This window comes from Paraphaeosphaeria sporulosa, assembly GCF_001642045.1.
Source record: "Paraphaeosphaeria sporulosa strain AP3s5-JAC2a unplaced genomic scaffold CC84scaffold_4, whole genome shotgun sequence".
Taxonomy (NCBI): Eukaryota; Fungi; Ascomycota; class Dothideomycetes; order Pleosporales; family Didymosphaeriaceae; genus Paraphaeosphaeria; species Paraphaeosphaeria sporulosa.
Genome location: NW_017253363.1, coordinates 2135818 through 2163760, shown reverse-complemented (window position 1 = coordinate 2163760; position 27943 = coordinate 2135818). Strand labels below are relative to the sequence as shown.

Genomic DNA, 27943 nt, shown 5'->3' with positions numbered 1-27943 from the left:
ACGTTCAATTCAACACGGGCAATGCGCAGTTTTGCTCACCCTCTGCCAGTCAACATTTACGGCGCCGCCTACTTTGTCAACGGCCCTCCAACCGGCACGACGGCATCCGCAACCGCATTCGCTACAGTATCCAACTCACGCTGGGAGGGCGTCACACGCAGCGTAACTTGGTCGCGATACGGCTCTTTCAAAATCAGCATCGATGCCCAAGCAGCGAGCCTGCCGAAGGGAGAGATTGCAGGGCAAGCCGTATTGACGGCGACCGGTGGGTCGGAGGAGCAGTTCCTTTGCTTCAAGGAGGGAACCACAAAGTTCAAGACGACTTATGACCTAGACTCTTATACCTGCACGGCGTCGTACTATTGCCCGAGTATTTCGTAGGGGGCGAGCACTGGGTCGACACTTGAGGTGAGAGGATGCGATGTACATTTGCAATATGTTGGAATTGAAACAATAATTCATGTCCTGCTTCACAGTTTCGCGGAGCCGTCAACGATCAGTCCATTAGTACTTCTCCCTCTTCTGCAATCTCGATTCCCCATCTCATTTTCCCATCATCTGTGCGGAACCATCCCAACCGCGTCTTGACATCGCTCTTGAGTAGGCCTTCGACGCCGTGCTTTTCTACCGCAGCAAGTAGTCTCTCGCTGCCGGCCACAAGGACCAGCACATCGGCGATGGACTCCACATTGCGACGCAGATCGCCGAAGAACCATCTTTGCATCGCGCAGACAAGGATGGCAGTAAGAGCTAGCCAGATGAGCAAGGCTACGCTCAGCCACACCGCCTTCGGGTTCATGTGCAGAACCTCCACCCGTGTCGACATTGTTGCGCTAGCCGTGCGATTTGTGTTCTGCGCAGGTAGCTCGCTGACTTTCTTGGCGCGGGTTCCATCAGGATTGAACTGGGGAAATGTCTCATTTGCGGCACCGAGGCCATCCTGGTTCGCACCGATGGGCTGGTACACCCAGCCGCCTGCCTTGAGCGAGTAGGTGCTGCTCACGTAGTGTTGAAAAAAGATGGTGAAGATTTTCTGGGTGCTCTCCAGCATGTAGTTCAAATCGAGCAGTGCCTTGGGGTCTCTGTCTGCTTGGACGTACGCGGCGTATGACATGAAGTCCATGTTGAGCCCAGTCAAATTGTCTTGGATGTTGAACACATTATCGGTTAGAGAAAGCTCACCAGCTATAGGTGGGCCGTGATTGGCGCCAGAATTGGAGAGAGCTACTAGTCGTGAGGCTCGAAGCAGCGAATTCATAAAAAGGTTACCATAACTGGGCAGTCCGTTAGTCGATTGGATTTGGGGTATGAGGTCTGATGAGAACGTTACCTTGTTGTGATGTTCTGCATCACCATGGGCGGACAGTCTAAGTCCGGATCACACAGGCTGCTGGTATCCTTGATTTCCTTCTTTACTGCTGGATCGTTTGGATCAGACAAGTCGTGGAAAACGAACGCATCGCTCCAAGCGCCATCGTCGGGGGTGGGTTCTCCTAGTATGTGATATGACAGGATGCGGCCATCCTGCTTGTCCACCACGATGTCTGCTTCGGCTTTTTCAAAGACCGGCATGCACTTTACTGCTTGGATTTTCGGAATGTTGGGAAAGTAGAGGGTTTCTTGGTTACTCATGAGGCCGTCTTGGGAGGCGCCATCCCCTGTTATCCATTTGACAGTGAAGTTGTTCAGGGATGCGGATACGTATTCGGATGTATTTGCATAGTCCTGAGTCCAGTAGCCCAAGGCCAAAGGTTGCGGGGTAGTGTCGTTGAGTGAGTCAGTGTGGTTGTAACAACATGTGACATATCTAGAATCTGGTACAGTCGGACCTCCGAGCATACTGGTACCCGGCACATTGACCTTGCTGGTCTTATTCGTCTCTGGATCAGTCCACGTGGTGTTATAGTTCCATTTGGTGCTGCCGTTCCTGATCTCCTCTGGTTGATAGCACTCGACTCTTCCACGGATGGCCGGGGTTGTCATTGTAATATTGATCAGTGCACCATAGGCATCTGATTGGTCGGTGTCAGTGTCACTGGTGGTCGTCTGTCTGTTCTTGAGGTCCGACAGATCGACCGGGACGAAGCTCCAGCCATCCTTGCACCAGTTCAGCTCAGATGCATTCATTGTGGCTTGAATCACCCCTGAGTAAAGCCAATTGTTCGTCAAGTTGCCAAAGAGATCCGTGAGTACTGTACCGACATATGGATATCCATAGGCTCCACGGGAGCCACCGTATGTTGGAGGGTAGGTCTCATTAACCATTCGAAGGTAAGGGACTTGTCGGAGCTCGAGACTTCTATTGAGTTCGACGGCGTCATTTATGACACCAGTAGTCTGCTCGAATAGGGCGGAAGTGGCAATGGTAACTAGAGAGGGACAATTAGCTGTAAGGCAGAAGCTTCTCTCCGGTAGGACTCACAGGCCTGTGCTAGGAAGGTTCCAAGCGTTACGAGCGACAACAGCCAGTGTTTGTTCTTGGCTGCTTTTCCCGTGGCCCACAACCAGTACGACGACTGATACGAAACGTATGCGCCCCTTGAGATCTCCCTGGGGGCTTGAGACATGGAAACGTAGGGCTGTAGAGATCTGAATGTGACATCCAGAGCATTCCACCAAAGACCGAGAAGGACGGCCAAAGTAGTTGGGATGATCGAAAAGGGAGTAAAGCTGCCCAGATGACCGAGGGCGTTGATGTTGAGGTGATAGGTAAAGAAGCCCTTCTTGAGATCCGAGTCGCTCGCGAACCTGTGAACGACTGTAATGGCCATTACCAGGAGAGCGATAAACAGAATCAGACCCAACAGAACTCGTATCTTTACCCAAAATGGTGACTCCTTCTCCGCAAGTGTGGGTACTCTGGGTACGGGATCTGTAACAGTTAGGTTGAAACGTCGAAGAAGGAATGATAAATCGTACCCGATGTTTCGACCTGGCCGTTCTTGGACACTTCCCTCAAATGCCCATGAGAGGTCGAAAAGAATCGACCTTTCAAGACCGATCTTAGCTCTGCTGTTGATGCTTGGTCCAGGTCCCGAAGGGAGGCCAATATCGCAGGATTTGATGAGACGAGGGATACGGTTCCCAATACTGTCGCAGGTTCGTGAGTCAGATGCAACGGCCTTCGTCTAGCCGTAGAGAGCCAGATTAATCCCAGCATGGTGAAGAAACAGAACGCAAAGAGCGCAACGAGAGCAGCAGCGGCCTCGACGCGTACTGTGATTCTGCGCTCTGATGCCATTGAACTGCCTGTTATTGTTTCGCTCTGCGATGCGCCACGAACGTCAAGAGAAGTCCGCAGGACTTCCCCAAAGTGACGTCTCTGTAATCGTGCAGCTAGGTCCGGCAACTTTGTATCATTCTTCATCCCGTAAAAGTCGAACTCATATTTGGCAGCAAGCAATGCCATCGCTCCAGATGGAACGGCGGGTCCCATGTTTAGCTTCGGTACAACCATATACCAGTATGGGTCGGTATACGTCTTGATGAACTGTGAGGTCTTCAGTACGCTTGGCGGTACGTCCTGCTGTGCTTTCTGGAACGCGCCAGAATCGAAGTCGACGTGAAAGTCACTGGCGGAGGCCGAAACACGCACAGGTATGCTCGCCATTGTATGTGAAGAATTACACAGGTAACCTGATACGGTAAGATTGGGCAAAAATTTAGCCGTGACGTTTGAGAACGTTATCCAGTCGTGGCTGATCCACTGACTGCTCATGACCATGATCTCGTCCCCTTGGCATTTGTCGTTGTAGGTGGGTTTCCATGGTAGCGGTCGGTAATCGTAAGAATCAGTTGTGACAGCGTATTCGTTCTTCACAACGAAGGTATCCAGGTCGGACCATGAACCGAGTTCCCAAGAGTTCATATCGTACTTGGCACTAGCGTTGAAGCTCATGTTGTACTTGCACCCTGCCTCGTTTTCCAGTCGAACGGACATGCGATACTCATAATTAGTCATGTTGTAGTAGTCGTATGTGTAGGACCACACGTCGGTAGCAGCAAGTTTGAGTGGGGAACACTGCAAATCGTTGCGGAACACAGTTGTTTCAGCTTCCCATGTTTGAGGTGTGGAAATATGTTGCGCGTCCCAAGGTTTTCCATCGGAACCTTCGGGCCAGAAAGGAAGAACTGCATACTCATCAGATATCCAAGGCGATGTGACCACGTTCTGCAAAATTGCGCCAGTGGTTCGGAAATATGTGTCTCGTTTCACTGAAGGCTCCAGAGCTGAAGCTTTCTCCGGAATCAATCTGGTCATCTGCAGCGGCTGCCACATCTTAGTCTCTTCGGAAGCGAGGAGCGCAGAAGACAACGAGATAATAATGGACGATATGACGAGGACGACTGAAGCCCATATGATGATCCAGCTTCTTTTCCCTCCGTTGTGCTTCTTGTTGAAAGCATGAGCAAAAGCTGTCCACACTTGCCGTGGACGTTCCAAAATGGTTCTCGATGCGGGCGGGACAGATCCAGGAGGTCGTGCGAGGCGTGCGAAAGGTTCAGTACGTTGGATGTCGTTGAACAACATGGTGATGAGCTGGCCCCACAGAACCGCAACAAGCGTAGGAGCGAACCGCCAGCCAACGACAGCGGACGCTTCCGAGCATAGTCCATTGTTCTTGTGAGACCTCCAGTACAGAATGCCGACGACAATGGCAAGGATTAGTGAGGCTGCAGTGGGGATCCAGACCAGGGACCACCGCAAAGTGTACGGGCGCCATTCAGCAGCTGTATACGATTAAACAGTGTGCTTGAGCACTCGCAGGGGACCTTACAAGTGGAGTTCTTTGATGTATCGCTACTTGCAAGAGATTTGCCGAGAGAAGTCACCGAATGTGCTGCGGTCTTCGCGCGCTTTTCGTTGTTTGGATTGAGAGCATCGCTTTCTCGGGGGTAATTCGGAGGCGGATATTGGGATATGCGAACATCTTCAGGTTGGTGTCTTGTGTCTGCCATGTCCATAGCAGAACGCCTTCCCGTCGCGTCGCGGAGTGTTTGGTATGTGAACGTAGGCGCCTGGAGTTTTTATTGAAACCAAGATGTCGAAATAAGCGCCAAGGTCAGGCCAACCGCCCCATTGCTAGACCCTCCAACGCATCAAAGGCGAGCGACTAGCAGGGAATGGGGGCGCGTTTCAGCTCTCGCACCTCGCACGAAAGTGGAGCAGTGGACGTGCCACCACATAACACCGCCCGCAATTTGCCACCGCCCGGTAACGCCAACTGACCACGGAATTGTATCCATATTTGGCTCATAAATACCTCGGTCTCGCGCGAGGACGATGATGATGGAGCTGGTGTATGTGCAAGGTATCTTATCCGCTCAGAGGGTGAAACGGGGTCGGCGAAACCATCATCCCGACCTTACTACAAAGAGACGGGGAGGCAGCGTTACTTCCGCCTCCACTGGGGCGAACGCTTACTGTGTTGCATGCCTTGACCATAACGTCCACTCGAACGTGCTCACAGTGCTGACACACGGACATGGCATCCACGGTTATGGCGCCAAAAGGCAACAGGCCGGGGCCGTTGAGTACATGTGTGTGGGGCCATCGACTTAATTCACAAACGCAGATATCACAGATCATTGGCACGAGTGTTCCGGTCGGTCCAAAACTCAACATGACCCTAGATGCTGTCAACCATGCATATCGGGCAGGACAGATGCTGGAATCCACGTTGTCGCGTGACGTGACTCCCGCGGTCAGCCCGAAGCTGGATCTCCGTCTTTGACCACGCTGCAAGCCTGACCGAATGAGCCCTAAAAACGGAGAGTTGAACTGGTATCTTCACCGCTCACCGGAAAGTCCAGAGGTTTGATGCTCCGCATTATGACATTACCTGCTACTGCTGTATCCTATGCAGCAAATCCATCCCAGGCCGTCACCCATACTTGACCCCTAGCTCTGATGCAACAGCACCCAAAACAACACCGCCCCGCCCCCCACAGTAACCAGCACAAACACCGCAAAGAAGTAAATCAGCAAACACGCATCCCACGCCTCACACCGTTTGTTCTGCCGCAGCTGCCCTCCGCCACCGCCAGACGCTCCGAGATCCCACCGCCGCCGCGGCTGATGCGTCCCAAAGACGTCGAGCCCCTCGTAGCTGCTGTCTGAGGGCGAGCCAGGCCCGGGCTCGAGATCCGGGAACGGCTCGGGAGGGTGCGTGTGGCCGGGAGAGAAGGACTTGGAGGGGCCAAGGGGGGAAACCACGGGGGAGAAGGTGGAGAGGAGAGGTGTACGTTCCGTGGGTGCGGGTGCTGTTTGGTGATGTGCAGTAGGATACCCGGCTGGTGGGGTGATCGTGCTGCTAGATGAGTGCATGGAGCTTAGAGTGTCGGAAGGGGCGGGCTCGAAGCTTTCTCGGGTGGTCGATGTTGGGGAAGCGGAAGGAGATATTTGCACGCTGCGGGAGGTGTAGACACGCTGGATAGCTTCGAGCGCAGCGCGGGCGAGGTGCGAGCTAGAGTTAGAGGAGCTGCCAGATGACCTCCTGGATGCGCTGCGTTTGCGGGTCATTGTTGCTTGTCCTGTTGTTGTAGCGCGGCTGGGTGTTGGTTGCGGTGAGAGCTTGGGACGTGGTTGGGTATGCTCGTTTGGCGGCGAGGACGTAGTAGTATCCGCGGGTCTCGTGATTTGTACGTGTTCCGCGTGGGAATCTGTGAAGTCTTGATGCTATCGCTGGTCTTGCGTGTCAAACTTGTCTCGGTATAAGAGAAAAGCGGGCGAGTTGGAAGTGCTGCTGTGAAGGCGGGAACGTGACACTGAACGGTGCTCACGCGGTAGCTCGTACGGCGAAGGATCGGGGACTTGGGGAGAGTCTTCATGCGCGCGAAGATCCTCATGGCACGGTATCAAATAGGGTTGATTTCCCGGTGCGAAGGGCGTCGTGTTTGCGGACAGCCTGTCCCAGAACATCTTCAGGGAGTTGAAGTTCGGCATGACGACGAGGGGACGGGGGAGTGGGTGAGTGTGGTGCTGAATACTGCAAGAGAAGAAGTGGGTTGTTTATCAGTGCTTGGAGGCTTGGGTCCACTGAAACAGTCGCAGTACACAAGTTGGTTCCATTTGCTTGAGACGCTACGACCCGACCAACGATATGCCAGCTTATGCCTATGCAAAGTGTGGCAAGTTGCCTTTGAAAAGTAAGTGGTGTACGTTTGACGTCTCCGCCGTGGCCTGTTAGAAGCGACACTGGTATTCGTTGACGTATGGTAGCACACATGAATTCATTTGATCTAGTGGCTGTCAATCACCCTGGAAAGAGGGACTCGGTGTTGAATTGGCATCGATGCCTAGGAGTCTACAGGTGCAGGGGAACAAGCACAGTAGTCGCACGTGGAATATTCATCGGCAGAGCCGGGATGTTGTTCAGTTTGTTGTTACAGCTTCAGGTATCTTATGGCAAGACCACGCGGATCTGCATCATGTACAAAGTCTACGCGAAGATTACACTATCATACAAGGCACACGCGCACTCACATCTGGAAATTCTTGCCCAGCACAGAGGGCTCGGCCTGCACCTCCTCCAGCGAGGCCTCGAACTCTGTGCTCTCCAAGCTGGTGGACTCGCTCGGGACGCCCGAGAACATCTGTGCGCGTGCGGCCTCCTCGTCGTCGATTTGCTCGCGTGCCCAACTCTTCCAGTTCTCCCAGACGTTGTCTTCGAGCTCCATGCCAATCTCCAGCGGGCCCTTGCCGAAGTAGGCGCCACAGTGCAGGGCCTCCTCCCGGGCGACGCGGCGGCGGATGTCGTCGCGGTGGCGGTGGAAGTAGAACTCGCGGCGGGCGACGTCGTAGGCCGTGGGCTTGGACATGGCGCGGTGCTTCATGAGCCACATCTGGCGCTGGACGACGCTGTTGCGGTGGTTAGCATGCGCCCTCGCTAGCACAGGCATGAGGGTGGCCGTACCTCTCGCCGTCGAGCTGCTTCCCGGGCTGCACGATGTTGCTCCAGTCATGGTGCTTCGAGTCGTTGCCGCTGTCTTCGACGATGATCCTCGGCCGGGCCAGCTCCCACGGGTGGTCGCCGAAGAAGTCGGAGCGCAGCTTGTCCTCTGGGTATGCGATGGGCAGCGGCTGGAACATGCGGCTGGGCTTGCGCGCCTTCTTGGGCGTGGGGGCGCGCTGCAGCGGGCGGGCAAGCGTCTCGCTGGGGGGGATGTCGCCGATGATGTTGTACCATTGCGGCAGGCTGGCGTTGCGGCGCGAGTCGAAGAGGGCCTTTGCCGTCTGGCGCACGCGCATCGGGCGGAAGTCGTAGCGGCCCATGGCGGGCGGCGGGTGCGGGTGCCAGCTACGGGGGCAGGGCTATCGCATGCAGCGCGGGCGGGCGGGGCGGGCGAGGGCGGCGGAACGAGCGTGTGCGAGTGCGAGTGCGTGTGCGTGTGCGTGCAATGGGTTGGGTGGGCGTGGTGCTGGGCCGCCCGTGAGGGTGCGGAGAAAAGATCGGGCGGAAGTTGCCGCAGGAGCTAGCAAAATGCTGGCGACGACGCGACGAGAGCAGCGCGCAGCTCCCCTCGCCATCGTCCCTGAGTGCCAATGGCGCACGCCTGAGCTCGCATCCGCCGCGCCGCCAATGCTGCTACCTGCAACCCGCCGCCGCTGACACGATGCTCGTCCTCTCATGTCCCTCCTCCGCACCCTCGATCGGACCTCCGCCGTCTCACGCAAATCTCCCCTCTGCCCGCTTCTCACGTTCCTATGTCCTGCCCTGTCCGGCCCGGCGCCGAGGAGGAGCTTCAGCAACGCCGCAGTAGACCGCGCCCCCAGGATCAGCGCGGCCGATGGGGCGCCCGCCGAGAAGCTCTTCCTCCGGGCGCTGGCGCGGGCGGCGTCGTGCCCCGAGCACGCAAAGCACATGTCGACGCAGCGAGACGGCCTGGTGCTTGTTGCACCACAGCACAGGAAGACGACCAAGAGCGCGGACGCTGCCGTGAAGCGCGAATACGCCTCGGACAAGCCGTCCAAGAAGGGGCCATTCAGGATAGCAAAAACATTTGCCGAGAAGGAGCTGAAGGCCTTGGTCGACTACTACGGCATCGACGCCCAGCCTGCCTCGGGAGAAGATGCAGACGTAGAGGACGAGGGCTCGCTGGTCTGGAACGTGGGCGACGACCATCAGCAATGGCCGCCCAAGGTCCCCATGGACGCGCGGCTCGTCGACAAGCTCAACGCCCTCGTCAAGCTCGACGAGCCCTCGCACGATGACATGTGGGATGCCTACCGCCGCCTATCGGAGCCGCGCATCGTTTACCTGCCCCGCAACACCATACACGACATGCTCCACCACCTGTCCATCGTGGAGCGCCCGGGCCTCGACGCCATGCAGCGCTACCTCTCCATCCTCGACGACATGAAGGACGCACACATCCACATCAAGCGTAACGAATGGACCGCCGCCACCCATTTTGCAGGCCGCTACAGAGGCATTGTATCTGCAGACGACCTCCAGTCTTCCCTCTACCTCTGGCGCGACATGGAACAACGCGCCAATCTCAAAGGCAGCACCGTAACCTTCAACGTCCTCTTCGACATCGCTGTCAAGGCCGGCAAGTTCACGCTCGCTGAGCTCTTCCTGAAAGAGATGAAGGCCCGACGTCTAAAATTCCACCGCCATTTCCGCGTATCGCTGATATACTACCACGGCGTGATGCAGAATGGGAGCGGCGTCAGGCGCGTGTACCAAGAGATGGTCCAACAGCGCGACATCGTCGACGTCGTCGTCATGAACGCCGTCATTGCCGCCCTGATCCGCGCCGGCGAGCCCTCTGCCGCAGAGCACGTCTTCGAGCGCATGAAACGGCTCGCGGCGGCTGCCAGCAACGGCAGCCTCTCCTATACCATCCCGGGCGGCCCTACCATGACCAAGTCCGACCGCTCCTGGCGCGGCAAGCGCAAGCTTGGGCTGCAACTCACCTACAATGGACGCAATCTGGCTCGCGAGCAGGACCCGCAGGGCCTGAAAAACCTTCAAGACTGGGCGCCCATCGCCCCCAACTCGCGCACCTACAGCCTCCTCATTCGGCACGAAGCCACCTCGACAGGCAACATCGACCGCGTCAACGAGCTGCTCCGCGAAATGGGCTACAATGGCGTCCCCCTCGAGGGCTCCATCTTCATCGTCGTCTTCCACGGCTTCGCGCAATTCGGCGGCGTGCGTTACTCCTCCTGGACCCGTGCCAAGCTCGAGCAGACCTGGACCGAGTACCTGCAAGCTGTCGACGACAGGCTGGACCGCACGTGGATCAGTACGACGAGCGTCGTCGCGGCCCTCAAAGCGTTTCGCAAGTGCGCCGATGTGGAAAGGATGCTCGAGGTGTGGAAGGAGGTTAGGGAGATATGGCTGCCGAGTGCGGAGGAGAAGGAGAGTGTGCATACGGTGCTGCGGAAGTTGGTGCGGTCGAAGGCGTCCTTTGATGGGAGCAGGGACCATGTATGATAGATTCTGGCGATGTGCTGTACGTGTAGACTTGGATTGTATCTGTATATACGAGAGTGTGTAAGAGCCCACATAATGCTGGCGTTTGAAATGTACCATGAGGTTTGACGTGTCATAATGATGGGTATTGGAAGAAATGGGGGTGAGGCGACAGTCGTAATGATTTTACATGCGCAGGGGTTCCAAGGTGACGCCATGAAGCAGGTCACGTTCGCTTTCTCGGGCATTCCAAGAATCTCGACTTCATGGATGATCAGGTGGCAGGCATGCGTGTGCGCCGGTTGTAGATACGAGCACCCTGAGATCTAGAGGGCATCATTCCCTGCCCCGTTCTCCGCGACCCAGTACAGCGTCTCCCCCAGCCTTGCGCCGAACGGCGTCGATTCGCCATTCTTTTCGTGCTCTTTTCGACACTTGTCCATCGTTCTCATAATGTCTCTTTTCTGCTCCTCTTCTACAAGCCCACTGGCCAGCATCATCCGCACGAATGTCCACGGCGACTCGTTCGTCAGCCTTACATTCACCCCATAGGTGACCATCTCTTGCACAACACGCCCCCTCTCGTCCGATGACCTCGTGAGGCTGAGCACCCACATCAAGAACGAGAATCCCGAAATGTCGCTCACGTGCAGCATGCACCACGACTTTACCTTTTGTGCGCAGTCGGTGAGGAAAGACTCCCACTCCGAGCTACCTGCAGGTTGCGAATCTCCCCTCTTCAAGACCACGCGCCGTGCATACTGCCACGCATAGTAGTTCTTCGGATGCCGCTCCCCGCCCTTAATAGCGGCGTTCAGCTCTTCCATGAAGAAGGCTGGGATATCGTACTCGATAGCAAGGAGAGCCGGCAGGATCAGGTCCAACCACCAGGCCCGGTGTCCCCAAAGCGTGGGCGACTTGGACTGGCGGTGCAGCGGGGACGTGAGTATGCTGTTCATGAAGCAACCCTCCGCCCCCATGGCCTTGACGAAAGCCTCGTCGTCGCCGCATGCTTCCAGGCGGAGGAGATGCCGCTTTCGATGGTTGGCAGCGGTCAGATGCTCCGGGTCAAACAGCAGCATCACACGCGTCGCTTCGTGTGCCAGTCTCTGCTCTTCTTCGACATCAGATCTGTAATGCGCGAAGAACAGATGGCGCGCGTGCACGAAGGCCAGGGCGAGGATCTTCTTTGGCACGCCGAGGTTTACGCCATCTTCAAGGATGAGGGCGTCGGTGGTCTCCAAAGCTGGTGGGAGGACCTCGATTTCCAGCGTGCGGTTGGCGTGGGTTGTAAAGTAGGTGTTTAGGGCGTCGTAGGCGGCGACTTGCAGCTGGGCATGCTGCGTGGGCCGAGGGGACATTGTGGCATTTTGCTTCTTTTTCTATCCCGTGGCCTAGACTACCTCTTTTTCTAAGTAGGAATTGTGTGAAGTCCGTCCCATGTTTGCTCGATGGATGGAGAACGTCGCAGTCACGAGGGGTACGTGGAGTACAGCTACCGCACGGACCCGCAACCACCAACCCGGCAGAAATTCAACATGACGCGCCGCCGCCTACCCTACCTCAGCGTACCCATCAAGCCTGCGCTCGACACCGGCGAACAGCGCTCCACCACCCACCATGCCGTCTCTCCTCCTGGTCATGTTCGTCCTGCAGACGGTGCTGCACATCATCAACACCGTGGGCGCCAGCACGATCAACGAGCTGGTACGTGGTGCCCCGCTATGCACATGTGGCAGGACAGTTGCTAACAAGCACACAGCTATGGGTTCTCTACAACAAGCTGCCTACCCCGACCTCCTCCTCCGCACAGCGCGTGCAGATCCTCAAGCGCGAAATTGTCCGTCTGAAGCGCGAGCTAGCTGCTACGTCGCCGCAGGACAACTTCTCGGGCTGGGCGAAGCTAGACCGCCAACACAACAAGGCCACGGCCGAGTACCAGAAACTGGGCATGTCTCTCTCTCTGCCACCATCTACATTTCCCGGCTAACACGATATCCCAGACGCCTCCCTCCGCACGCACCAGACCACCTTCACCAGCACCGTGTCGACCCTCCGCTGGCTCGGCACACAGGGCGCGCGCTTCCTGCTGCAGATGTACTTTGCGAAGTCGCCCATGTTCTGGGTACCGGCGGGATGGGTGCCGTACTATGTTGAATGGATTCTGTCGTTCCCGCGGGCGCCGCTGGGCAGCGTGAGCATCAACGTGTGGGGCATCGCGTGCGCGAGCATGCTGGCGCTGGTGTCGGAGGCGGTCGCGGCGAGTTATGTGCTTGCGACGAAGAAGGCGGTGCCGGTGGGAGAGAAGAAGGGGGAGCCGATGGCGTTCGAAGCACAGCCAAAAGGCGGCGCCGGGAAGGGTGCGGCGAGGGAGAAGGAGCTGTAAGATGGTTCAGTTCACGCGCGTAGACACAGACATGGCGTCTATCACGCACGACATGCATATGCATCTCTCTGCATCACTCGCCGCATCGTAAGAAACGTGACTGCACCCGCTTCCCCCCATCTCTCGGCGATCTCAGCCACGACTCATCCTCACTCATGACACTTCACTCACACTTCACTTTGCATGATACGGTATGTTTCCCAAGCAATAGACGCAGAACCGTCCTGGGCGCCACGCTTTCGCGCGACCCTCAGATCCTGCAACACGAGTGGGATGGACCTTGGCAGGTCGTGTGCTTCATTCTGGGCCACCAATTTGAACTCGTGATTGTGTGGAAGCGAAATCGCCGAGTCTTCGAATGGGCCTGTCCTCGTTCCTTTTCTCCGTCCGTCTGTCCGTTCACATGTCCAAGACGTCTGCGATGTCTACTATGCAGCAGGGATAGGCAGCTTTCATTGTGCTGCGCGGGGGCGTGGCGGTTGTGCGCACGGCGAGAGCAGAGGTTGTTTTGACGATGGGGAACGGACGCGGGAGAGAAAAGTCATTGGGTGCCAAGGAGGACCGGGCCGTCTTTGCTTCCGGGAGGGTCACGTGCGCGAGCGTCTTTGGGTGCCGAGTAGTTTCTTGATTGGTGCAGCGTTATCGAGGCTTGAAAGATTGCGGATCTGGTTTCTGTGCGTTGACTTTGCAACACTGAATCCTGATGGTTCGAGAGGCTGGAGGATATGTATTGAATGGGGTGGTAGAAATAGAAGCTCTGCCTTGTTGATATAGCAGTGATAAAAGAAGTCAATATCAACATGACTTCTTCTTCTATCACTGCTATATCAACAGTCGAGATCGCTGTTGATTGCGAGCTGGTTCTGGTATAAAGATGCGCCGCAACCACTCTAGGCTAGTTGCCTTAGATATCCATCCATTTTCTGAGGTCGTCTATAGCCAATCGGGTATGTTATAATCAAACCGTGTTGTTTGTAGGTGTTGACCTTTGAAGGTGACAAAGCATATCCTCTCGCCGTAACTATGCGTTTGGAAGATGTGAGTGATAACCATGTAGCCCAATTGTAAGCCAAGACAATCCACTCAACACCGAGGCGATTGCAGGTTCTCCGCACTTCTAACAACAGAACAGAGGTACACGGTAAGTTGCGGAGAACATCTTCTCGTTGATGGAGTATATATAAACTCAGTGATAGCCCAAAAGGCACATCTGGTATCGTGATGTTGTCTCCTTCTCCTGTTCCAACTCAATCATCCTCTTCATCCACCTCCAATCCCACATCGCCTTGGCAAGCCACCCTCTACGAAGCGAGCATAAAAGCTTAGCACAGCACGCGTCCATCCACATTCATCTACAAAGTCTGCTTGCCCTGCGTCTCGATCGGCAAGAATATCATGCTCACGAACGCGGCCAAGATCAATCCGCCCGACGCATAGATCGGCGCCTTCGGGTTCGCACTGCCGGCATTGACAGCCACAATCGGCGCGCAAAGACCAGCGAGGCGGTTCAGCGTGCTCGCGATGCCCGAGCCCGTCCCGCGGTTCGGCGCAGGGATTACCTCCGGCGTGTAGGCGAAGAGCACACCGTACATGATCTGCTGGAAGCAAGCCTCCAGACACGAGAACGCGAGCTGGAAGTCCGGATCACCAGAGATGGTAAAGAGGAATACAAAGACACCAGTAAGTGCAGTGCCAACGATCATGGTCTTCTTGCGGCCGAGGAACGGGATGTTGACGAGGTAGTATGCGAGGAAGGAGCCGGGGACGCCGCAGATGGAGGTGATGGCGTAGTTGCGGTAGGTGACGGAGACAGCGGTAGGCTGCTCGCTGCCGGAGTTGGCGAGGTACTGCGGGAGGAAAGCGTTGAAGAGCGGGTAGCCCATGCCGATGGTGGTCCACTGGAACCAGAGGAGCACCATGGTGAGGCCGATTTTCTTGTCCTTGAAGAGGGGGCTGACGCGCTGGGTGGAGAACTTGCCCATGGAGTTCTTGACGATTTGGATGGTGCTGAGTTTCGTGGTTGCGACTTCGGCGTCGACTCCGCCGACTTGGTCGAGGATGTCTTCCGTGAGCCAAGTCTTGGTCTTGTTGAAGTAGGCCATGCCGTGGACAACGGCTACAGCCTCACGTTGCTTTCCGCGAGAAAGCAGATACTTAGGCGATTCGAAGAGGTGGAAGAGGAAGAAGCGGCACAGGAACATGATGAAGGTGATGGCGCCAAGGGTAAGGACGAGATAGCGCCAACCCCAGTTTTGGTCCTTCGTGCAGGAATTTGCATCAGCCGGGCATGAAAAGTTTGGGATGAAAGACCAAGCTAAGAGAGACGCAATGAGCTGGCCGAACGACCAGAAAGTGGAAAGCAGTGTGAGCAGGTTGTTGTTGGCGCCGGGGAGGAACTCCAGGAACAAGGCTCCGTCAACGGGAAGGTTGCCACCAACTCCAAGACCCAAACAGGCATACAGTGCGCAAACTCCATACCAGTTAGGGCCACCGCCAGCAGCGAGACCGAAGATGCCTGCAAACATCAAAGTGAAGTTAAAGGCCAGGCGACGACCAATGACATCGGACGCAACTCCCCAGAAGCTTGCTCCGATGCAGAGACCCAAGAAAAGAGCCAGGGTCGTGTAACGAACTTCGTTCTCACTGACACCAAATTCAGCAGAAAGAGACGGGAGGGTCAGAGCAACACCTTGGAGCCAAAGACTGAGGCTTATTAGCACACAGGACGAGAGGGGGCATAAGTCAGTAGACTCACTTGTCTGCCATCCAGCCGCAGCCGCATAGGACGAAAAGCTGCCACTGATATCTTCCCATGCCCATGTCGGCGATTGCCCGGTTGATGACCTTGGCCTTCTCTACGAAAGAAGTCAACATCTAGAACGAGATTCCTACCACGACCGGTCACAAAACTTACTATCATAAATCGACTGGCTATCATTGGCGCCAACGTCGAGGCCGACTTCTTCGCGCAATTCGGCGACGGTGAGTCCTCGAGTAGTGCCAGCGCGAATGCTGGCACCGCCGCTGTGGGAGTCACTTTCTTTACCTGATTCGGCATCTTTCTCCGCATCGGCGTGCGGGTGCGGTTTGTGACGTGCATCTACTACTGAACCTGCATCTGCGAGGTCGATGTGAGTGTCTGGGAACTCGGAAAGATCGTGCTGCTTGAACGGGTTCAAGAAGAACATATTGGCGCGAAGGAGATTGTCGCTAGACGGTATATCTGTGGCATATACCGGGGCTCGGCAGATTTGTTGCAGTGGGGGATTGCTGCTAGGGACGTCGAGCCTTCGAGGGCAATTGTTGCTTGGAGGTTTGCTAGAATGTCGCTTGGGTATCGAACCTTCACTGGGTCACTGCAAAAAGATGCGTGTGAAGATGTGAGGCTTGGTGAAGCTTGGTATAGCTTGTATTTGGTTGAGGTATCGGCACGCACAATTGAATGTGCAATGCTGTTGTTGAGATGCCCGAAACGTGCGCAAGTCGGTTAGAATGGGGGATGCCAGGCTATTGATATAGTCCCCAGACAAGTAGCTAGGCGGTGGGTAGCAATCACAGACATGTCGAATTAATGGGGTTTGCTGCACAGTGCTGGAAGGAGTATAGTGTGCTACGGTATGGCAGGCCTTGCCAAGCCGTTGCATGACGGAGATCGCCCACACCGGTGGGCAAAGCCTTCGATGCAAGTGCGCGGTAGACCAGCGCGGGTTGCCGGCAGCGGGATCCTGCGTTTTGCTGCAGTTCCCATTCGCCAGGGGGATTTGTTACGATCCTGAGTGTGGCGGCGTGGGAGCATTTTGTGTGCATTAAGCTCTTTTCGGCGCAGCTTCTTTCGGCAGAGCTACCAACGGGTACTGACGTTAAGGATAGGAAATATGAAATTGAACAGTGACGACTTTGCTGTCCGGGAAGCTTTGCCGGCCTACGTTCGAGATGGATGGTTTGCCGCTAGCTGCTCACGCTCGCAAGTCACGTAAAAATTTGCGAGGGCAAGTTCCCACCAGCCTACAGTCCCACCCATTACGTTTCGGACGCCAATGAGCGGGTGGCTGGATCAACAATCGGCTGTGGCGCGAGGCTCCCGTTGATGCCACTGTCGAATCCTGGTATGCGCCGCAACTGATCTCTTCAACAGGACCCTCTTGGATTGAAGCGGGGTGCGCAAACGTGCAAAAGATGGACGTCAAAGGGGAGAGCAAAACATTGCTGTAGGCCGAAAATCCGACCCATGCCTGTAAGTATTGAAGGATCTCGTCATACCTACCGCGACCTTGTGTATGCTGCTTCGCCCCTCGCCGAGTCACGAACCTCCGCTGCAACGGCAGGGGCGATTCAGGCTTTCGCTGTTGTCCGACGGGTACCAGCGGCTTGATGCTACTAGTATCCTAGATGCACACGACACCGTAACTATTCCTTGCAAGTCAAAGTGGACCATGGCAACATCGTCCGATATTCGATAGCCGGGCCCAATCTCACGCAACGCCATACATAGTCCACTCTCAAAGTTCGCTATTATCACCGATTGGACCTCGACACCAGGCGGGCCTTGATGCTTCATCTCCCAGTAAGATTACGTCTGTGGCGCCTGCTGCAAACCACAGTGACACCGAGCTGTCTCCTGACAGGGCGGTAGGATTACGGCATCGAAAATACAAACGGTGAACGTGAGTGCACGTGTCGAGTATCCGAGTCTGCAGTATGTACACACATACACATGGCACAGTAGATGTGTAGACTATAATGAGTCCTGCTTCACCTGTCTAGATTTGTGGGCTGCTGCACCCCAGAACACTGAACAAACGACCTAGGCCGGACCTCAAGACTGTTCTTTGAAGACTCCTTCGCCCGCGACCGAGCACAAGGCGAGTATGAAACACTTGTGTAATCTCAAGTTTCGCTCGTGAATCCCCAAGCCAGCTGATACAGGAGCGCTCGCGGCACCCTCCGAAAGAGCAGGTCTGTGGAATGACGTCATTGGTTCCGACGCCAGCATATCAAGCAGCTCCTAACCCACAGCATCGCAAGCTAGTTGTCCACAACGTAAGAACCTTTGACCGCGCGCAAAATAAGCCTGGATTACACAGCGAGCTTCTGGCCAATCGCGGTTTCCCTGTCCCCACCGCCGCGTTCTCCTCAGCCCGAACACGCGAGCATGACTCACAACGTGGCACAACCCCTCGCGTTCCCCTCACTCCCCACGATCCAAATGCACCTCAACCTATCTACTTGACCATCTTCCCTAGCTTACTTCCCTGGCTTACTTCCCCGGTTTATATTGTCATTTGCGCAACATTACATAATACACTCAATTAAAACAACCGGCTTCATGGTCTAGTGGTGTAAGTAGCAGCCCATCCGCTGCTACAGGATGTAGACTAATGTGCTTTCAGATGATTCCTGCTTTGGGTTACTACTTAAAGTGCAGGAGGCCCCGCGTTCGAATCGCGGTGGAGCCCGTCTCTTTTTCCTCACGCCAGAGCCTACGAATTGGATTCACTCAGGTATGGCGTGCCTTTTTTTGTCGCTATGTGCTGGAGGTGGGCAATGGTTGGCTGTAGGTAACCCATGTATCAGACACTGAACGCTGCACTCAATCACCACCTTTTTGGCCTCTACGAATAGAGATTCCCGGGCAACTTGTCCCATTGGATGGACGCGGACTCCACTTCAGCATACTATGCGGACTAGCTTACTTGCTCCCACACAGAGGAGTTATATATTCCTTGCCACACTAAATAGTCAACCCGTTACCTCCCAAAGGATCGGGGGATTGGCGCAATGGTAAGACCGACCGATTGTATAACCATCTCCGACACACATACTTACAGCAAACCAGGTAGCGCGTTAGTTTTCGGTCCTTCTGAAATACACTAAAGGTTGTGGGTTCGAGCCCCATGTCCCTCGCTTTTTGTTCCTGCCTTGTCTCCTCAGATCAACTCGTATGCTGTTCTTTTTGCACGTACCCTCCAGCTCCGACATCGCCAATCCTACCGCCTCGCCCAGACAACCCAGGCTCAGCCCTCGCCCTCGTGCTCTTGCTCTAGATGTTTAACCCTTCCAGTTATATCAAAAACAAAGAGACCATATGTCTCGCTTTTTGTTCCCACTCCTTCGACCCAATCCCCTCTTATACACTTCCATTTCTGCCACCATCTACCCTCCCTCTATCTTTCTTTGCTGCTGCTGCTGCTGCTGCTGCTACTGCCTTCATCTCCATCTTGACCTTCCCTACCACCCCTTTCGTTTCCCTCTGGTTCACTTATCCCTCCCTCTCCAAGTCACACATCCCCACCCAATCCTATTTCAACCATTGCCCAAAGAACCCCGCAAGCTTCGGCCCACTCTCACTCAACTCGTCATACAAATCAACGTGCCCCCTCCCCTCCACAATAAACAACTCCTTTGGTTCCCCCGCCCTTTGCACAGCCCTCTCACTAAAGTACTTCGTATCCGCTTCTCCGCCCACAACCATCAGCAGCGGCCGCGGCGAGATCATGTCGACAAACTGGAAACTATCATAATTCGCGCACAGATCCATACTCCGCGCAACCCACGTCCCCGTGCTCCGCGGATGTGCGCCTCGTGCCGTGCGGTAGTAGTCCCAGCCGTCACTGAGCAATTGCGGCGCATCTGCGGGAATAGCGCTGCGCTCCTTCGGCAAGAACTCCATTATGCGTGCTTCGCCGTCGGCAGCTTCGAGACTGCGCAGGGCGTTTGCGCCGGCGAGCTGCTCAGTGAGTTGGGCGCGTGTGATTGCGCCTTTGGGCTGCAGCCCGTCGCGCAGGACGCTGCCCATGCAGGCTGCGCTCACTGTGGCCACGGCCCGAATCCGCGTGTCTGTCTGCGCGGCGAAGGGGACGTACCCGCCCGACGCGCAGATGCCCAGTGCGCCAATGCGCTTGGGGTCGATGGAATCCAGGGTAGTTAGGTACGACACTGCGGCGCGGACATCTTCAGCGCGCTGGAAGGGGTTCTCGAGGCCGTGCGGGGATCCGCCGGATTCGCCTTGGTAGGCGGCGTCGAAGGTGAGGGCGTGGAAGCCTGCCGCGGAGAGGTGGCGGGCGTAGGTAGCAGCGGTTTGTTCTTTTACGGCAAAGGCAGGATGACCGATGACAATGGCGGCGGTGTTGCGAGATGTTGGGGTGCCTGGAGAGGGGGCGTAGAGTTCGCCAACTAGGGTGATCCCGTGGGACAGGAAGGTCACTTTTTGGGGTTGTTGGGTAGCCATGGTAATGCGGTATCTCTATATGTTGGAGGTATCTGCATAGTAGGTACCGTTGACGATGAGTTATTTATGTCGTGGTGTATACGGGCACCGATGGACTTAAGTGGTATTGCCGTAAGTCTTTCTGCGTTAACCCCTTCACGGACGACTATTGAGTCATATATCTCTCCTTTTTCCTATCTCTACGTCCGTGAAAAGAAGAGTTACTGGGGATAGCCGAGTCCGTCCTTGCTTTGAAAGGGGAAAGTTCATCGGGCTCATCCGAAACCGGTCCGACGCTAGTTGTCATTGGTCGCACCGTTGGGACATGAGTGTGTCGCATCTTGAGGGAACGATCAGCCATATGGCTGAGCACGTGGCCAAACCAAATTGAGGGTATCATGAGCGCACTGGCGAGTAAAATAGGATGCATTTTTCGCAAGGATCTGTATGTACATGCAGATATATGGGCCAGGATTTAGACGTCATGGGTACAATGATCATCACATTAGACATCTAAGGCGAGACCCCGTCATCATTCGCAGCGATAATTTTTCCAGTCATTGACGTTTTCGCCGACCAAATGTGCCGTCTGAGGCCAAGGGCAGAGCTTCCTCGTTCGATTGCTCTTGTCTGGAGGGTCTGACGAGAGAAGCTGCGCTGGCGGTGTGCCGGCCTCGACCCACTCGATGAGAGGACCAAGATAATGATACTCTGCCGGGACTTCCGGTGAGTACTGCGCTGCACCGCAATGACCTCCTCCGGGGATCATGAACAAACGATAAAAATCGCTGATGTCACCGCCCAGAAGAGCTTGAATGTCCTCTAGGTGAGATACGGGCAGCTCGCCGGCATTGTACGAATCGCTCCAGCCTTGTGAGGTTAGGAATTTGCCGCCCGTTCGTCGGTAGGATGTGAGATTCGCGCTGATCTCATCTATCAAGACTGAAGCGCGGGAACCGACGAGGTCGACGTCTGTAGACCAGTCGAAAGTTGAAGGATCCCAATTGAGATCATCGAAAACCATGTTTCGCAACACCGGCACGGCGTATTCGTTTCCTAGGGAACCCTCTTGCAGTAGCCATTCCCGCTCACTGCCGAAGCTAAAGCCGGGGTAGAGAATTTCTCCGTTGTCAGCTCGCCGCGGCCCTGCATAAATGCCTTTTGCGGCTTCGATCTGATCAGGCGAGAGGCATCGATCAGGTTCCGAGGAGCCTCCACAGACTAACGAATCAATGTCGAAATTGCACAGCAGGGGGTTTTCGATGAGCCCATCTTGAACACCGTCCAATGTATCACAGGTGTCCAGAACTGCCTGAGCGGTGAAGTTCAGTTGCGCTTGACTAAGTTTGGTCGCCGACGACTGTTCTATTATCAGCCCCGGACGTTTTCTCAGGGATGTACCACCTACATTGGTCTTCTGTAGGTTCCACAAGAATGAAAGCATCAGGTGGCTGTACCAGAATCCGGGGGATCCAGCGTAGATGCCGTCGAACAAGTGGGGATGATATTGCGCCAAAGCATATCCCTGAGCTCCGCCTGTAGAGCATCCGGCATAGTAGGATTTCTTTGCTGCTTTCCCATAATAAGCCAAGACTACTTCTTTTGCAGCGCTAGTGAAGAGACTAATTCCATCATGAATCCAAGCACGAATTTGGCCAGGGTCGTGCATGAAGGGCAGAAAACCGTCTCCAGTGTTCCCTGTGGCTTCGTGACCGCCGTTTCCTCCAGCCACGACGAGCCCCAGGCCAGCATTGAGTTGCTTCAGCATGGATACCGTGTCGATGGTTCCTGCGAAGCCGCCGTTACCGACGGCTAAGAAACGTTGCTGGTAATCGCACTCATCTGGTAGCCATACGACGAATGAAAGCGAATTGTTCTTCCCATACGGTACCTGGGCCTGTACTTCACAGAAGGGGATGTCGTTGAACGTCTCGGAAACATTGAAGGCATTGGCGGCATGGTACGTTGCGTTGACGATGGAAGCGTTGAACTGCTCGAGGGACAGGGATCTTAATTTGGCACAGTGTGAGGAAATATGTGCGGGAGCGGCAACTGCTACGGCAGCCTGGACCAGCAAGAACGTTGCAAGGCGACAGAGGCGAGCCATGGTAGCGTGAGTCCTTGAAGGCCTTGCGTCGGAGTCGGCCACAGGCCCAGTGCCGAATATGTAGATTTTCCCCCACTGCCAGCGTCGGCATGATGCTGGCTGAACATTTCCCCATCATGCTCTTTCCCCGACATTTTTGTCCGTCTAGCAGGCTTCGTGCGGGGATCCCTGCAGATCAGAGGTGGTCGACGTCAGTAGTGCAATGTTGACCAGCCCGAAGCGGCAATGCGAAGGCAATGGGTCTCAGGCCCGCGTTCGGAGCCACCTCGACACAGCAAGGCGTGGATGGGGATCGTGACGGTCAATGTGGACGTCACCGCGGGCGAGTCGTTGAGCGAGAGCGAAATCGAGGGCACGAGTCATGGCAGATGATCCTGAACCGCCCTCAGCGACTCTCGTCTCCGTCGCCAACAGACGGTTCATGGTCGTTGAAGATAACGAGTTCAGTGTTGCGCAACATTGCTGCGGACGTCATCTGTACCGCTACTCGGCGCCGTCGCAGGCGTAGTAGTGCCAAGGTGCACTCGGGGTACCAAGGCACATGTTGTGTACAGTGGTGCGAGGTCGGTGCTGGGAACGAGCAGAGATGCAGTCCAGATGAGACACGGGACATGCATGCGTGGGTGTTCAAAGAAGTCGCTGGAGGCTGAGGAGGCCCTCGGCGTGGGGGTACCTTCGGCTGCGGCGAACACCCTGGCCCTTTCCGGTTGTAGCTAGCGAGAACGGGGATGCTCTTTCTGAATTCACGGCCGCAGTTGCTGACAGCTGGAGCCTCCGACACACGACCTCTGGACTCTCCTCGCCCCTCCTTACGATGCCACGATGAGCGAGTCGCAGAAGCTCCTGTACGAGCACCACGACGATTCCGACTCAGACCCCAGCCACGACATACAGCCCTTCCCACAACGCCGCCGCCCGTCGCCCGCCAGCGTATCGCGGTCGCGCTCACGCCAGTCGTCGGCTTCGCCCGCGCCTGGCGCTGAACCCAATGGCCGCTTCGGCCCGCCCAAGCGGCAGTCATCCTTTGCGCAGCCCCGGCCAGACGGCGCGCCGCGGACGCCCAACCGGGTGCGCTTTGAGGAGCCGCGCCGGAGCATGAATGGGGATGCACCGGGCGGGGACTGGGTGGAGCTGGAGGGCGACGACTACCTCGAGGCGGGGCACCAGGGGCGGGAACGGACACAGCGCTTGCCATTGCTCACAGGCATCGAGGCCCCGAGCGTGACGGTCGCGTCCGAGGCATTCAACCCGGAAGACCACCTGGAGAGCGCACGCCCGAGAAGTAACATGCGGAGCGCCTTCATGAACATGGCAAACAGTATAATGTGAGTGCAACAGTCTGGCGACGCGCACTGCAAAGAGCTGCGGCTCGGATGGGCGCTGACAAGACGCAGAGGCGCAGGCATCATCGGCCAGCCCTATGCTTTCCACAACGCGGGCCTCCTCACGGGCACCCTCCTGCTCATCGGTCTCACCATTACCGTCGACTGGACCATACAGCTTATAGTCATCAACTCGAAGCTCAGCGGCACCGACTCCTTCCAGGCCACCGTCGAACACTGCTTTGGGAAGTCGGGGCTCGTGGCCATCTCGTTGGCGCAATGGATATTGTACGTGCGTCGGAATATTCCACGTGAGGTGGATGCTGACTCTACAGTGCGTTTGGTGGCATGATGGCCTTTTGCGTCATTGTAGGAGACACGATACCAAAGGTGCTGGACGCTTTGTTTCCTTCCTTGTCCGACACGTCCTTTCTGTGGCTCCTCACCAACCGTCGAGCCATCATTATTCTCTTGGTGCTTGGCATTTCGTATCCTCTGTCCCTCTACCGGGACATTGCAAAGGCAAGTTCGCCGTAGTCCAGCGTGACTTTGGAGACTAATAGCCTCCAGCTCGCAAAAGCCAGTGGTCTTGCCATGGTCAGCATGGCCATCATCATCGTCACCGTAATCACGCAGTCTTTCCGCGTCCCTCCCGAGTCCCGCGGCAAAATAGAAGGCTCCGTCGTAATTCGTCCAGGCATCTTCGAAGCGGTAGGCGTGATATCCTTTGCCTTTGTCTGCCACCACAACTCCCTCCTCATATACGGCTCCCTGCGCACACCCACCATCGACCGCTTCGCCCGTGTTACGCACTACAGTACTGGTATCTCTCTCATTGCATGCCTCGTCATGGCGTACTTTGGCTACCTCACCTTCGGCGACAAAACCCAAGGCAACGTTCTCAACAACTTTCCCAACGACAATGTCTTCGTTAATATCGCGCGCTTCTGCTTCGGACTGAACATGTTGACCACGCTTCCGCTCGAGGCTTTTGTCTGCCGGGAGGTTATGAACAACTACTGGTTTCCTGACGAGCCGTACCAACCAAACCGCCACATGATTTTCACTACTTCGCTTGTCGTGTCTGCCATGACGCTTTCTCTTCTCACTTGCGACTTGGGCGTCATTTTTGAACTTTTCGGTGCCACCTCTGCGTGTGCTCTAGCGTACATACTGCCGCCGCTTTGCTATATCAAGCTGAGTAAGAAGCGCACCTCGCAGACTTACCTGGCCATGGCGGTTATGGCGTTTGGTTGCGCTGTTATGGCCATTTCTTTGGTGAAAACGATGGGGAAGATGTCGAGCGGCACGGAAAGCCAGGCGCAGTGTTCGTAGATTTGACATCGTCGTCTTCTTGTCTGTTGCATACATCGGCGCTTTGGGAACGATACAGGGCATTGGACGTGTTGGCATATTCATACATTGGAGTTCAGCGGGTATTGTATCATATGGGGGACATGCTGTAGTATATACGATAACTTTAGTGACTGAGTGTTCTCCGTGAGCGATGCGCGCATGTTGGTCATTTGTCTCACTGCGATGGCAAAGGTCCCTCCGAGAACCTTCATTGTTGCAGGTCTTTTGACTTCCAGCGGCAGAGTCGGAACACCAAGAACCTCCGCTCGGAACTCGGCGCGGTACCCTGCGCCAGAGGTGCAAATAAGCTACACTAGCTCTTGCCCAGTTCCTGGATCGCTGGACCCATTCTTACAACTGACCCACATCGCCTCGCATCTCGATATCACGTTTACACAATGTATTATTTAACCCAACTTTTCGAGATGGGTTATTCGCACAATAAAACGATGCTCCAGCCGTGCGACAATGACCTCACACCCGCCCGTGATACGCGCTGATCCTGACGTCACACTCGGACCCCACGACCCTGAACCTGCTTTGGCCAGCGCATCACAGGCGTCATGCCCATCACCGACTCCTTATTCGCATATATATTTGAATGCGGAACCGTTGAAGTCCATCTCCAACAAGACCAATCGAACTCCACAATCGGTCCACTTGATCCACAGCTTCTAGCACCCCTACACTACACACGTCAAGTTCTACTACAGCAACAATGCCTCTCTTCGGATCCCGCCGTGAGCCTTCCCCGGCGCCTGCCCCAGTGCAGACCCGCTCCTCAGGCTTGTTCTCCTCCCACAAAACCACCTCTCCGCCACCCACGACCACCTCGCCCACAACCCGCTCCGGCCTGTTCTCCCGGCGCCGCTCCTCGTCGCCCTCCCTCCACAACACCCACACCTCGTCAACTTCCCCCCACAAACGCCACTCCCTCCTCCACAAGACCGGCTCTGAGGACGCTAGCATTGTCTCCGCCCGCGAGCGCGTTATGAGCGCCGAGGCCGCGGAACGGGAAGCCGATCGCGCCTTGTTTGCGGCAAAGGCGGCGGTTAGGGAGGCGAGAGAGCACGTCAAGGCGCTGGAGAGGGAGGCGGCTGAGCAGGCGCGGTTGGCGAAGGCGAAGCAGGCTGCGGCGAAGGGACTGGGGAAGAGGGGGAAGGCGTTGGGTCGTAAGTAGTCACTGATTGCGACATTGATCGGACAGGGGCTAACGTGTGAACAGGTCACGATCACATTTAGGAGATGTAGAGGGCTTGACGGCTTGCGCGCAGGCGATGCAGGTATTCTAGGGGGGAGGCTTACGATCTGATTTGATAACGATGCTTGTACGATTAGCGTGGTGGTGGTTTCTTTGAGCGAGCGAGCGCGTTATGGTGTTTTCCCCATCTGTCTGATATACTAGCAAATACCCAATTACTTGTTTTGATAAGACAGTTCCCGTCCCCTGGCCAAGCACATTCTACACTGCCGTTCTTCCAGCTGAAGCTCCTTCCCGACTCGGATATTCACTAGACCTCCGCACTCCCCTCCCAAGCACCAGTATGCTCGTACGATTCTGTTGGGAGATAAAGGTGCTGATGTGAGATGTGTTTACATGCATATCATCTTAGAATTACCATGGCACAAATTGTGCAGGAATGTTGTTTTGCTTACCCTATCGTGGATGCTGAGGTCGGGGCTTTTCGTGTAGTTAAGGACCCACGTTGGAGTCAGGCTTGTGAGGGTATAACTAGCCAGATTGGTGTTTCCGGCAAGAGCAAAAGAATCCTGGTGAGTCTGCTCGTGTGATCCTCGGGGCACGGTTTTGGGTACGCATAGTAATTGGGTGTTGGGATTTTCATCTCCATCCCGCCTGGACAACGGACATCTCATTGAAACTAGAGGGTCGCATGAGAGAAAGCAGCACCCTGCGTGTCGACGCGCTGTGACATTGCATACTCGCTGCTAGTGGATCATGGCGATGTGAGCTGCCGACATCTCCATGGCAGACAAGTACTGCTCTATCTCGTCCTCGAAGCCGTGCTCCTGCTCGCGGCTTTCGCGGTCTACCTCATCTTCGCTTTCACGTGGCTGGCATGCGCGGTTGATCCCGACTCCGCTTCATGTGTGTAACTCGTCATCTATTTTACCCCAACGACGATCGAGATTTACCGTCCACAGACCGCAAGCTCCAGCCCCGTGCGGTACAACAAGGCGAGCTTCTTCACCGAGAACATCGATCTGATGCGCGAGACCAACGAGGCGGAGAATGTTCAGATGGGATTTTTGCAGTGTATGTCACTCGTTCTGGTTCAGAGATCACCAGTATGAGCATGCAAGTGACCGAGTAAAGCCAGCCGACGGCGTAGTCTCCGCACCCACAGTATGGGCGATTGACGCAGGCTTCGCTGCCTCGCTGGAGAATCATGAACATCCAGGCGAGAACGTGTATCAGGTGAACATGTACCAGTCGCTTCACTGTCTTGTATGATCCCCGTGTCCCTATTTTCGCCTCCGACACTATCTGTCGGTGATCGTTCCTAAGAGCTAATTCCTCTTGTAATAAGAAACGCAACGCTGGCCTCTTCAGGACCACATCCGCCACCCCCTCGTCGCTAAGGTACCCTTGAGCAAGTGGCTGCGAGATAAGCACGGGCTGCACTGCGCTAATTTCCTCCGGCAGCAGATCATGTGCCACGCGGATGTTAGGCTGGGAGGCACGGATTACGTGCTGCATTATGCATTGAATGACGGCTATCGGTGTAGAGACCATCAATCGGTTGTGGAGTGGACGCGCAGGCCTGAGTGGAAGGGCCATGTTGGGTGGATTGAGAGGATGTATGGATTTACTGCTAGAGCGGGGAGGTAGATGGGCCCACAATGATAGCGAAATTGGGGATGGATGTGGAGACGAGGGTTGTGGAGAAGCATGTCGCGATGAGACATAGTGCAAACAGGCGGAGAGCTGACGATTTCCTGTATCAGTTTCAAACGTGCTGTCAGGCTGTGCGTGCAGATGCATTGGTTTGAGGAGAGGTACGTTGTGAGTAGTGGTGGGCACTCCAGTGCCCGCCCAGGTGGAATGTAGAGAGGGCTGGGAACGCAATTGCAAAGGTCTTGTTCTCAGACTAAGACGGAAAGATGTGCGCGGTATCGCAA

General features: G+C 55.6%; 11 protein-coding genes and 1 pseudogene across 12 annotated transcripts; 5 read left to right on the top strand and 7 right to left on the bottom strand.

Annotated features, from left to right (window-relative positions):
* Positions 1 to 441: 441 nt before the first annotated feature.
* On the bottom strand, positions 442 to 4973 carry CC84DRAFT_1143872 (uncharacterized protein). The gene is made up of 5 exons (XM_018176435.1): positions 4779 to 4973; positions 2920 to 4731; positions 2423 to 2872; positions 1331 to 2369; positions 442 to 1274 (listed from the first exon to the last, which is right to left on the bottom strand). Exons 1-5 carry the CDS (start codon positions 4963 to 4965, stop codon positions 497 to 499), a joined length of 4266 nt encoding a protein of 1421 aa, XP_018037733.1. The 5' UTR covers positions 4966 to 4973; the 3' UTR covers positions 442 to 496.
* A 682-nt stretch (positions 4974 to 5655) lies between these two features.
* Positions 5656 to 6580, bottom strand: CC84DRAFT_655706 (uncharacterized protein). The gene is made up of 2 exons (XM_018187027.1): positions 5803 to 6580; positions 5656 to 5748 (listed from the first exon to the last, which is right to left on the bottom strand). Exon 1 carries the CDS (start codon positions 6521 to 6523, stop codon positions 5903 to 5905), a length of 621 nt encoding a protein of 206 aa, XP_018037732.1. The 5' UTR covers positions 6524 to 6580; the 3' UTR covers positions 5656 to 5748; positions 5803 to 5902.
* A 902-nt stretch (positions 6581 to 7482) lies between these two features.
* On the bottom strand, positions 7483 to 8275 carry CC84DRAFT_1088059 (mitochondrial ribosomal protein; the record flags this gene model as incomplete). Its single annotated transcript, XM_018174233.1, has 2 exons — positions 7483 to 7861; positions 7917 to 8275. The coding sequence occupies 2 exons, from the start codon at positions 8273 to 8275 to the stop codon at positions 7483 to 7485; spliced, it is 738 nt and encodes a 245-aa protein (XP_018037731.1).
* Positions 8276 to 8515: 240 nt separating this feature from the next.
* CC84DRAFT_1163563 (uncharacterized protein) lies at positions 8516 to 10735 on the top strand. The gene has a single exon (XM_018178293.1). It carries the CDS (start codon positions 8631 to 8633, stop codon positions 10443 to 10445), a length of 1815 nt encoding a protein of 604 aa, XP_018037730.1. The 5' UTR covers positions 8516 to 8630; the 3' UTR covers positions 10446 to 10735.
* A 177-nt stretch (positions 10736 to 10912) lies between these two features.
* On the bottom strand, positions 10913 to 11785 carry CC84DRAFT_1060184 (uncharacterized protein; the record flags this gene model as incomplete). Its single annotated transcript, XM_018173578.1, has 1 exon — positions 10913 to 11785. A coding segment is annotated over one exon (873 nt), but the record flags the coding sequence as incomplete, so codon positions are not given.
* A 194-nt stretch (positions 11786 to 11979) lies between these two features.
* On the top strand, positions 11980 to 12877 carry CC84DRAFT_1163561 (uncharacterized protein). Its single transcript, XM_018178292.1, has 3 exons — positions 11980 to 12131; positions 12187 to 12373; positions 12428 to 12877. Exons 1-3 carry the CDS (start codon positions 12045 to 12047, stop codon positions 12808 to 12810), a joined length of 657 nt encoding a protein of 218 aa, XP_018037728.1. The 5' UTR covers positions 11980 to 12044; the 3' UTR covers positions 12811 to 12877.
* A 1036-nt stretch (positions 12878 to 13913) lies between these two features.
* Positions 13914 to 16080, bottom strand: CC84DRAFT_655638 (putative sugar transporter). Its single transcript, XM_018187026.1, has 3 exons — positions 15725 to 16080; positions 15566 to 15665; positions 13914 to 15513 (listed from the first exon to the last, which is right to left on the bottom strand). Exons 1-3 carry the CDS (start codon positions 15996 to 15998, stop codon positions 14163 to 14165), a joined length of 1725 nt encoding a protein of 574 aa, XP_018037727.1. The 5' UTR covers positions 15999 to 16080; the 3' UTR covers positions 13914 to 14162.
* A 2050-nt stretch (positions 16081 to 18130) lies between these two features.
* On the top strand, positions 18131 to 18266 carry CC84DRAFT_t43 (annotated as a pseudogene). The gene has a single exon. The product of its transcript is annotated as a tRNA-OTHER (tRNA).
* Positions 18267 to 18705: 439 nt separating this feature from the next.
* On the bottom strand, positions 18706 to 20294 carry CC84DRAFT_655556 (alpha/beta-hydrolase). Its single transcript, XM_018187025.1, has one exon. It carries the CDS (start codon positions 20036 to 20038, stop codon positions 19109 to 19111), a length of 930 nt encoding a protein of 309 aa, XP_018037726.1. The 5' UTR covers positions 20039 to 20294; the 3' UTR covers positions 18706 to 19108.
* A 255-nt stretch (positions 20295 to 20549) lies between these two features.
* On the bottom strand, positions 20550 to 22124 carry CC84DRAFT_1088485 (tannase and feruloyl esterase; the record flags this gene model as incomplete). Its single annotated transcript, XM_018174256.1, has 2 exons — positions 20550 to 21352; positions 21401 to 22124. The coding sequence occupies 2 exons, from the start codon at positions 22122 to 22124 to the stop codon at positions 20550 to 20552; spliced, it is 1527 nt and encodes a 508-aa protein (XP_018037725.1).
* Positions 22125 to 22898: 774 nt separating this feature from the next.
* Positions 22899 to 24935, top strand: CC84DRAFT_1117641 (uncharacterized protein). The gene is made up of 4 exons (XM_018175499.1): positions 22899 to 23449; positions 23519 to 23734; positions 23782 to 23968; positions 24017 to 24935. The coding sequence occupies exons 1-4, from the start codon at positions 22947 to 22949 to the stop codon at positions 24779 to 24781; spliced, it is 1671 nt and encodes a 556-aa protein (XP_018037724.1). The 5' UTR covers positions 22899 to 22946; the 3' UTR covers positions 24782 to 24935.
* A 232-nt stretch (positions 24936 to 25167) lies between these two features.
* CC84DRAFT_1258489 (uncharacterized protein) lies at positions 25168 to 26208 on the top strand. Its single transcript, XM_018184834.1, has 2 exons — positions 25168 to 25974; positions 26028 to 26208. The coding sequence occupies exons 1-2, from the start codon at positions 25521 to 25523 to the stop codon at positions 26042 to 26044; spliced, it is 471 nt and encodes a 156-aa protein (XP_018037723.1). The 5' UTR covers positions 25168 to 25520; the 3' UTR covers positions 26045 to 26208.
* The last annotated feature ends 1735 nt before the right edge of the window (positions 26209 to 27943 follow it).